At 35.4% G+C, this 11,560-nt stretch overlaps 1 protein-coding gene across 1 annotated transcript; it reads left to right on the top strand.

The window, feature by feature from the left end:
- Positions 1-2,291: 2,291 nt before the first annotated feature.
- On the top strand, positions 2,292-3,011 carry LOTGIDRAFT_155700 (hypothetical protein; the record flags this gene model as incomplete). Its single annotated transcript, XM_009068235.1, has 1 exon — positions 2,292-3,011. The coding sequence occupies one exon, from the start codon at positions 2,292-2,294 to the stop codon at positions 3,009-3,011; it is 720 nt and encodes a 239-aa protein (XP_009066483.1).
- Between the last annotated feature and the right edge of the window lie 8,549 nt (positions 3,012-11,560).

Genomic DNA, 11,560 nt, shown 5'->3' with positions numbered 1-11,560 from the left:
GACAGGGCCGTTGTAGGGTACGTGATATTGGTTTGGTTGACGATTAGTGTTTCATGCTGGCTCTTGCGTGGTTGTTGTAGTTGGGGAGCATAATGAAAATAAGTAATTGACACGAACCGGTTTTCGAAATATTATCCTTTTTCAAGTGTCGAGGAATGGTTATTAGCCTTCCGCCTTTAGGTCTCTCATCATCTCACCAAATCTGAAAGATAATGCAATTTCAGACATCAAATTCCAAATCTAGACCAAATTTTACCCAAAAATAGGCAGGCAAAAACCCCAAAAGGGAGAGAGAAAGAAAGAAGATTTCTAAAAATAGCCTGGACTACATTCCTATACATCATTTGCATAAAATGTTTTAGTGGAGTGAGTCCAAATGCGGCATTGGTCAATTGACACTTCGTCATTACTTCAGTGGCCGGCCAATTTTTGTGGCCGATGGATACACTAATTTTTTGGATTGATTGTAATTGTTGCAATTAAATCAAAAAACGAAAAATTTGTAATTCATTTCTTATTCAAATGAAACCTCTAAAAAGTCGTGTAATGAATAGAATCATTACATAGTTATCAACATTTCTTTAGCCAGTGACGGATATCCAATATGGATATTGAAAAATGGCCAATTTTTTCCAATGGTCTCCTTTGGAATTATGAATTCAATTGTTGGTGCCATTGAGGTCCTGGGATGCGAATCTAACATATTAAGGTGTACAATGGGGAGAAATGCTTTTTATTCCTATAATCGCTAAAATATGGCCAGTGACGAATATCCAATATGGCGGACTGACCAGTCTTCTCAAAGAAGAAGCCCCTACATGGCCAATTTTTGCACAGTCCACAGTAATTGGGGTGGAGCAGATTTTTGGATGGAATTGGCACAAACTCAATCACGTAGTGCCTTCAGACCTGTGAATATCGCCAAAATTCCAACATAATGATATTTTCATGCCTAACTCTGTCACTGGCCAGTCAATGACGAAGCCTCTACATGGCCAATTTTTGAAAAATGGCCAATTTTTGAATATGGTCTGCTATGGAATTGGTTGAAAGTGGGACTGAGTTTCAATACACCTGTAAGAATTGTATTGTACCATACGGAAACTATTAAAAAATCTTAACAACATTTGATCGATAATACACATTGACACAATACATCAATTCAACGATTAAGATTAATCTGTTATACACACCAATTAATTCAAATTATTAAATAAATTTATGGATATATTCAATATGAAGAGTACATAATATTTTACCAAGATGAGACCTGTTCAATATAAATACAGGTCAACTGAAATTGTTGAAAGTACCTTGCTGAACTAACAATATGCCAACAACTCTTCATATTATTTCCCTACAGGATATGCCGTTATACGACCAAAACACCCCTATCTTATCGGTCCCCGATCCAATCCCTTTACACCTATTTCGGCACTGAAATACAACAACATACTGTCAAAACATAAGATATTTGTCGTAAGTTGTTACATATTTTTTCCACTTTTTTGTCTTCTCAAATAAAGATTTACCGTTTTAGGTACTTTTTACCCTTTAAGTATTTTTTGTGCTTTTTAAGTACTTTTATTTTGCTTTGAAAGTACTTTCATCATATTTATTTATTTTTTGAGCTACTATAGACCATCACTTTAGATCTCATTGGCAATATCCCAGGCAAAATTACTTTCCCCAGCATTCGTATCTCTATAATCAACCCAACTATCGGCATAATCAACCCAACTATCGGCATAATCAACCCAACTATCGGCATAATCAACCAAACTATCGACAAAACCAGAATCAGAGAGGAAACACTAATCCGAACCGCCAGAACAACTACCGTCGTCCATACAACCCTGATAACCACCAAAGACAGGAGACCAATCCAGCAGTCAAGATATTATTCCAAATCTTACAATGTCTTCACCATGCTTCCGTCATTTCAAAGCAAGTCAGTGGTTCTCCCACACGTGGTTTTATCTCTAAAATTTCGGATCTCAATCGGTTTGTTAAACCAGCTTTAAAAAATTCTGCTATTTCCTCGGTTATCGAGACAGTAAATAATGTTTGGGCTAAAAATGTGGCGATAGCACTTAAGAATCATTATGATTCACAGCTGAAAAAATTTCCTTGATCAAAGCACGCAATATTTCGGAATCAAATTTAAAACAATTCACTTTCGAAGCAATAAATTGGGCTAATAAGTCATATCGCCGACTCCAAAAAGATACCCAATTGATCAATTTGATAAAATCATAGACTCTTTAAAAGACGTAGGTGTGGTGAAAGACATGGAAGCTGAATCTCAACCAGTTTCTACACCAAACAGACACCAGTTACCATTAATCGCAGATGTAAGACCTACGCCGAAACGCAAAAGAACTCCATCACCTTCTGGCCTTAGTACCTCGCAAGAACCACTATCCATAAGCAAGAAACCTCATACTGATAGACGTACTTTACCGTTACCAACTTTTACTGCGACTCCATCCACACCCATGACGACGCCAAGATCGAACCCTGAAACACCGAAACCTCAACGTACCAATACTCGCCGCCGCTTAAGTTTAACCACCTCACCCTCATCTCCAGCCTGTAAACCACGCCGTCATAATAATGAGAAGGACAAATCCAAATGGTCTATTCCCACACTCACCAAACCAACGGTTATCATTGGATCTTCCAACATCAGCAACATCCCGTTCCTACATCCAGATACCCAAGCCGAATCTTACCCTGGTGCCCGAATTCAGCATATCAATACCTTACTCTCCAAGATCTCTCCAACAACCATTCCGAAAAAGGTGTTATTTCATGTTGGCCTAAATAATAAACAGGAGTCAGGAGAATCCATACACAGAAGAATGCTGGAACTCCTCAAACTTGCCAAGTCGAAATTTCCGTCTGCTAACCTCTACGCAACACAGATTCCTTACTCAAAGGAGCTACAATTAGCTGAACCTCATTTAGTCAATAACCTCCAGAAGTTCAACAGTCTATTATATACATAAACCGTCTACCAATGCCCATACTATTCCTCGCTTCAATGGAGTGGTCAGTGTCATTTCGGATAACATCCACTGGATGTCCCCCACTGCGAAAATTATTTATTTTTCATGGGTCTCCTATTTAAACTGAACGCGGGGGAAATGCTCTAAAATTAGGAGAAACTGTGGTTAACCTCAGTTCGCGAAAACTTTCTCCCCTTGAAGAAAGAGTTTTATATAGAGGTCTAACATGTATTCCGACATCTAAAACTCTTTCCCATGAACCAATTTTATCGTCGGTTGAACACGTCAATAGGACTTTTAAGTTAAATTTCTTTTTTCGGAATAGACTCAGCAGAGGCAAGCGAATACCGTTCATTGAAAAGTCTGGTTGGACTCCACCAGACAGCGCGATTGACTCAGATATTTTGGCTACTTGCGATAAATTACGTGAAGAAATATTTCATTTATACGGAAGCGTATTAGGGCCATTCAATTTTTTTCTTTTTTAATTTTCAAGTTAGTAACTTGAATTTTCAAGTTAGTATGTTGAATTTTCAAGTTAGTAACTTGAATTTTCAAGTTAGTATCTTGAATTTTCAAGCTAGTATGTTGAATTTTCAAGTTAGTATGTTGAATTTTCAAGTTAGTATCTTGAATTTTTAAGTTAGTATGTAGAATTTAGTAACTTGAATTTTCAAGTTAGTATGTTGAATTTTCAAGTTAGTAACTTGAATTTTCAAGTTAGTAACTTGAATTTTCAAGCTAGTATCTTGAATTTTCAAGTTAGTATCTTGAATTTAGTAACTTGAATTTTCAAGTTTATATCTTGAATTTTCAAGTTAGTATCTCGAATTTTCAAGTTACTAACTTGAAAATTCAACATACTAACTTGAAAATTCAAAAAAAAAAAAAAAATGAATGGCCCTAATACGCTTCCGTACATTTACCTTTGGTAAACCAAGTTTGAAAGGAAAGCTTTGAATAGCCTAAAAAACGATCAGGACATTATAATACGAAAGAGTGACAAAGGCAGTTGCTGTGTCATTCAGAATCGCGAAGACTACATTTTTGAATTAGAGAAACAATTGAACAATGCTAATCATTACCGTGTACTTGATCAACCTATTTTCATGGAAACTGCGCAAAAAATAAACAATATTTTAAAAACTTTAGTAAACAAACAATTTATTTCTGATTCCCAATATAATTATCTTTCAACGAAACCCGAAGTCCGTCAACGTCACATTTATACTTTACCGAAGATTCACAAAAACCCGGAAACTGAATGGTCTTTAGCCAATAGGATTCCTAAAGGCAGGCCTATTATCTCAGATTGCGCAAGCGAATCCTACCGAGTTTCTGAATACATTGACCATTTTTTACTTCCATTAGCGTGTAAGCATCCGTCATATCTTAAGGATACCACCGATTTTGTTGAAAAAAATGAAAAGCTTGAATGTTCCTCCAAACGCAAGATTTATCTCATTAGATGTTACGAGAATGTATACCAATATTGATAATAAAACCGGTTTAGACGCTGTCCGAAAAGCCTTTCTTCGAAATCCCTGCGTAGATAGACCCGATAAAGAAATATTAGAACTTTTGGAATTATGTCTAAAGCGAAATGACTTTGTTTTTAATGAAAAAATTTATCTCCAGACTTCAGGCACCGCGATGGGCAAAAGATTTGCGCCGAGTTATGCAAATATCTTGGGAACTGGAAATTCTTCCATTTCTCCTTTTGAACCTTTCTTCTATGAAACGTTTCTTGATGATATTTTTATTATTTGTAGAAAGTTTTTGGCAATATTTTGAAATTTTAAATAATCACCACCCTTCTGTAAAACTAACGCGAATATTTCTGAACGAAGTATGGATTTTTTGGATATACTACGGTATTCAAAGGACCAAGTTTCTCTCAAACAAACAAATTAGACATCAAAGTATTTTTTACCAACCAACGGATACTCACCAACTTTTATATAAGAACTCTTTTCATCCAAAACATACTTTTACGGGAATAATCAAATCACAAATTTTGCGTTTTTTTAGAATTTGCACTCAAAAAGTAGATTTTGATGCAGCTTGTAGACTAGTTTTCAGTAAATTAAGAGAAAGGGGCTATTCCAAACGATTCTTGCGCAAAATTAAAAATGACACTGTTTTGGACCTTTTGAAGATTAATGAACCCCCTCCTCCAATACATAACTTTGGCGCAATACCATGTAGAGGTTCTCGGTGTCGCACCTGTGAACATATTCATATGTCTCATTATTTTCAAAATAAAAAAAACGGAAAAATATTTGAAATTAAAGAACGTCTCACGTGTACGGATAAAAATATCATTTACCTAATTTCGTGTAAAAAAAAATGTGACAAACAATACGTCGGCGAAACCCATCGCTTTGATATAATTCATAGCAAAAATAGACCAATTTCTCATCATTTTAATTTACCTGACCATTCCATTGAAGACCTTCTTATCATGCCTATTGAATCAATTCCTGACTCTGATCTTATCAAACCAAAAACCAAACGATTACAGAGAGAAAGCTACTGGATGGACCAACTCCAAACAGTGGCTCCAAATGGACTTAATATCCAGCATGATAATCAAATGATTCCATTTGTTGCCACCTTTAATCACACAGCTGCCAAAACCTCATCCATCGTCAAACAGTATTACAGTGAATTACAGAACAGATTTCCGAATGTATATACCAAACGACTTGTAATTGCTGATAAGCGCAATAAAAACCTTAGTAATTTTCTGGTCCGTGGTAGACTCGATCCCATTGAATCCAATAATACTTGACCCCCCTCTCTATTTTCTAGCTCATTAAGTATAATATATTCTAATCCTTATATATAGATGTTTATCTTTTCAGAACCTATTCATACTCTTTTCTTTTAGAACTGGTAACAAGAAAACTTTCATATTATAGACTTTTGTTTATTGTAGATTACTCGTGGGTGTTTTTTGAACTTAATACTAACTATGCTAACTTCACCTTATCTTGTATTGAACATTTATCTCTTTATTTGTGACCTTGGCCAGTGCTTTACATAGAAGTTTTTAAGAACTTCTTCACTCTTAACACCTATTGAATCTCTGGGGTCCTGAAGTACCCCAGGAGGTCAAATTTGAGTTTTTTACACATAATTTTCAAATTATCAATAAATGTTATATAACCATATCAAGTTAAGTTAGCTACTTTTGAAATCATGACCAATTGATCAATAATTGAATCAAAACAGATGCACTCTGCTCATCCTTGATCACAACCAGGCCCTTATGTAATATTCTAGATTATAGGTTTGGCTTGAAGACAGGATGATTTTCGCATATCAATATAACTATCATCTTGAATAATTGTTTTGGTTAACAAGGAGTCTTTATAAAATATTATTTACCACACCTGAGATTATATTTCATGTTCTTTTGTTGAAAATTCCCATTAAATAATAGGGGTTCCCAAATACCCCAGATTCTATCCAATGTTATTCAAACGACGTGCTAGCACAAGGGTTGTCCCTTCTATAATGACCTCAGATCATGGTTTTTTTACCACAATATTATTGTAAATATCCATCTTTAGATAAATTCGTCTCAATTATGACATCAAACTCCAGCTTGATTTTGAACTATATATCTAAATTCTTATTTTTTGCATTTAAAAGTAGAATCGAATATGTAGACCCTACGGAGCCCCTAAGGCGCAATTGTAAACATATTTATTTATTATTTCGTTTAAACGAATTAATTATTTTTAGCCATGTAGGGGCTTCGTCTTTGACTGGCCAGTCCACCATATTGGATATTCGTCACTGGCCATATTTGAGAAATTATAGGAATAAAGAGTATTTCTCCCCATTGTACACCTAAATATGTTAGATTGGCATCTCAGGACCTCACTGGCACCAAAACTTTCATTCATAATTCCATAGCAGACCATAGGAAAAAATTGGCCATATATCAAAAATTGGCCATGTAGGGGCTTCGTCATTGACTGGCCAGTGACAGAGTTAGGCATGAAAATACCATTATGTTGGAATTTTGGAGATATTCACAGGCCTGAAGGCACTATGTGATTGAGTTTGTGCCAATTCCATTCTAAAATCTGCCCCAACCCCATTACTGTAGACTGTGCTAAAATTGGCCATGTAGGGCCTTCGTCTTTGACTGGCCAGTCCACCATATTGGATATTCGTCACTGGCCACATTTGAGAAATTATAGGAATAAAGAGCATTTCTCTCCATTGTACACCTAAATATGTTAGATTGGCATCTCAGGACCTCACTGGCACCAAAAATGTCATTCATAATTCCATAGCAGACCGTAGGAAAAAATTGGCCATATATCAAAAATTGGCCATGTTAGGGGCTTCGTCATTGACTGGCCAGTGACAGATTTAGGCATGAAAATACCTTTATGTTGGAATTTTTGAGATATTCACAGGTCTGAAGGCACGCCATATTGGATATCCATCACTGGCCATATTGAGAAATTATAGGAATAAAGAGCATTTCTCCCCATTGTACACCTAAATATGTTAGATTGGCATCTCAGCTCCTCACTGGCACCAAAAATTTCATTCATATTTCTATCTGAAAGAATTGGCCATATTTTAAAATATTTTAAACAGTTAACCACGAAAATTCCATTATATTGAATTTTTTTTTATATTAACGTTCCTGATTGCACCATCTTTATCTGAAGAATGTACTATGAGCCTTTGAGAGATTCTATTGTATAGAAAATATCGTTTTTTGTCATAATATTGTAATTAAATTCTTTCCTTTGTACACAGCCACTGGCCGGCCATAAGAATTGGCCATTGGCCACAAAAATTGGCCAAAAAATTAGGGACGAAGCCCAAACTCATGAATCTTGATATAGATAAAGATCCACTACCAATAGAGCGCACACTTGGCGTTCAATGGTGTGTGGAGAATGATGTATTCCAATTCAGAATAAATATTCAAGACAAACCATTAATCAGACGAGGTATACTCTCTACTGTTAGTTCAGTTTTCGACCCACTAGGATTGGTCTCACCTGTCATATTAGCTGGTAAAAGAATTCTGCAGGAACTCTGTAAGGACTGTACAGATTGGGATAAGGAAGTACCAGATAGTATTCGGTTTAGATGAGCTAGATGGAGAGAAGAATTGACTCACTTGGCAGAATTGAAGATCAACAGGTCATTTAAACCAGAGCATTTTGGAGAAACAAAATCAGTCGAACTTCACCACTTTTCTGATGCCTGTTTAATGGGTTATGGACAGTGTTCTTATATCAAATTAACAGATGAAGCAGATGTAATAACCACATCTCTAGTTTTAGCCAAATCTAGAGTAACTCCTTCAAAACCTGTAACAGTACCAAGGTTGGAATTAACTGCAGCCGTGACCTCAGTTAAAGTTGCAGACATGCTTAAAAGAGAACTTGAATATCAACCAGTGAAGGAATATTTTTGGACTGATAGTAAAGTGGTTCTTGGGTATGTCTCAAATGATTCCAAAAGATTTCACATATATGTAGCAAATAGAGTCGAACAGATTCGGAACCTATCAAGTCCTAAACAGTGGAATTATGTTGAAAGTTCTGAAAATCCCGCAGATATTGCATCTAGAGGTTTACAAGCAATGGACCTGCTAAACTCCGACATATGGTGGAAAGGACCAGATTTCCTGAGAAGAGAGCATATTGAAGAGAAACTGGACCAAATTGAAGATGAAAGGGTTTTGATGTTGGATGATCCAGAAGTTAGGAAAATAGTAACGTTTGCTACTGCAGCAACAGAAAGTCACACAATGGTTAACCACTTTGAAAGATTTTCCAATTGGACCAAGTTGAAGAAAGCTATTTCAGTTTGCCTGAGAATGCAAAAAAGGATCAAGAAAACTGATGCATCTGATATGTTTGAAAATGGTGTATTAAAAATGTCAACTGTAGAAGAAATAAAGAAAGCAGAAATGGAAATTATTAAAGAAGTACAGAAAGAGAATATTTCATTGAAGAAATTAAAATTTTAGAATCTTTAAAGGTGAAAAAGAAGGAAAGTAAAGTAAATAGGCAGAATGAGAAAGAAGAGAAATTGTGTTTAATGAAATCAAGTGCCTTATATAAGTTAGATCCCTTTATTGATGATAATGGTATTCTTCGTATTTGTGGCGGAATTCAGAATGCTAATATACCAACTGAATGTAAACATCCAGCAGTAGTTCCAAAAAAAGTCATGTACCGGTAACTGAAATTCTTATAAGACATTTCCACACCAAAATGAAGTACCAAGGAAGTATTACCCACAATGCCATTAGAGAAAACGGTTTTTGGATTATTGGAGGCCGCAATATAACATCAAGCATCATTAGCAAGTGTGTAACCTGTAAGAAGTTATACAGTCCTACACAAGAACAAAAAATGTGCCCTCTACCCAAAGACAGATTTGAGACTGAAGCTCCATTCACCTATGCAGCAGTAGACTACTTTGGTCCTTGGCATGTCAAAGATGGCAGACGCGATTCAAAACGCTTTGGTGTGATATTTGTTTGTATGGCATCGCATGCAATACATCTTGAAGTAGCCAATAGTATGGATACACTGATTCATTTATTAACGCTTATAGGAGATTTGTATGTAGGCATGGACCTGTCAGACAATTAAGGTCAGATCGTGGCTCAAATTTTATAGGTTCACAATCTGAATTGAAGGTTGCTTTAAAAGAAATTAACATAAGTAAAATTCAAAATGAGCTTATTAAAGATAACTGTGACTATGTAGAATTTAAGATGAATTTTCCAGAAGCTTCACATATGGGGGGATCTTGGGAAAGACTGATTCGGGCAGTACGTTCAGTGTTAAGTGCTCTATTAGAAACTCATAAAAATGCTCTAAATGATGAAGTTTTAAGAACATTTTTTGCAGAGGCAGAATGATTGTTAATAGTCGTCCTTTAGCCTTAGATGATAATAATGACCCTAATTATACTTGTTCATTGACTCCTAATCATATTTTGACTCTTAAGTCTCAAGTTCTCCTACCGCCTCCAGGTGAATTTGTTCGCGAAGATGTTTATTTAAAAAAGAGATGGCGGAGAGTGCAATTTCTGTCAAACGAATTTTGGAAAAAATGGAAAGAAGGCTATGTGCAAAATTTACAAATTAGGCAAAAGTGGCATAAATCTGTTCCAAATCTTAAAGTCAATGATACAGTTTTGATTAAGGATCCAAATGTTGTTAGATACAATTGGAAATTAGGTAGAATTTGTGAAGTTTTCCCAAGTGAAGCTGACGGTTTAGTCCGCAAGGTCAAATTAATATTAGCTGACAATTCAATTGATAAAAAGGGAAGGCGAACAGCCGCTACTAAATTCTTAGAAAGACCTGTACAGAAACTTGTCTTATTGATGCAAGCAGATTAAGACCGGGTATCCCCAACGAGGAGCCATTAGATGTATAAGAGTTAATTGTTCATGTTATGTTTATCCTCTCATGTTCATAGTTTAAGACTGATATGTTATAGTAAATACGTTATATTAAAATTGACATGTTCTATATTAAGATTGTCACGTTATATATTAATATATAAGTTACACATGTCATATTCAGGTTTACATATTAAGGTTCATATCATACATAGGGTTCTCTATGTTCCGTTAATTTATTAAGGGATCAATTCAAATAGATTAAGTCGTTAAGTATTCAAATTGTTCATTTTGTGTTAATTTCACAATTTAGGGAAGCCATGTAAGAATCGTTATATTTCCAAGTTCTGATTTAGACGCTTCACAAATCCATGTATTTCCTTTATACGTAACTTATCTCCCTTTTCGATAACTTCCGGTTTCTTGGGCGTACTGCTGACTATTAGCTTAGAATATCTAAGATAGACAGAAATACAGGGGAACGAGGTTTATAATCTTTTTATTATCTAGTTGTTAATATACCAATCGACATTTCTAGAACGTTTAGGATATTGCATAAGTTATTTACTCAGCATATTTCACATTTATTTCTGTGAGCACGTTTTCTTCCACAAGCGGTGTCAATGGAAATTTCATTCCTTATGTTTAAGTCCGGCTTTGTTACTAGTGGTGTAGAGTTGCACTTGCGTACTATGCAGTGTCTCATGCTATGAAATTTAGCTTCCCCATGAAATTCGGTATCCCCTTCAGTAAAAGGTCATAAATTAGTAAGAAAACTCATTAAGTATAAGTAAGATTAAGATGATTGTATTGTATACTTTCAGTTTTTACGGATTGTAATGGATTGATGGGTTATGATATTTTAAGATATGATGATATTGTAATTCTTGATGTCCTGATCCTGTAAAGCCTACTCCTCAAATGACAAATTGAATGTTCGAATGTCATTACAATCTGGGGCATCTTGGATTGACCAGAGCACCTATGCAGACTGACAACACCGATGTATTTGGGAATATTGTAACCCGTTATTATTAAACAGTTTTAAGTTCTTTGTCATAGTTTTAGTGTAATATCTCACTATACTACACTATTCGTAGGTCTTTTATTTCCCGCTTTCCTGTTTTTTTATCATTCCC

Source organism: Lottia gigantea (assembly GCF_000327385.1).
Source record: "Lottia gigantea unplaced genomic scaffold LOTGIsca_9, whole genome shotgun sequence".
NCBI lineage: Eukaryota > Metazoa > Mollusca > Gastropoda > Lottiidae > Lottia > Lottia gigantea.
Note: the sequence above shows the minus strand (reverse complement) of the source record. Positions and strands in the feature narration are given on the sequence as shown.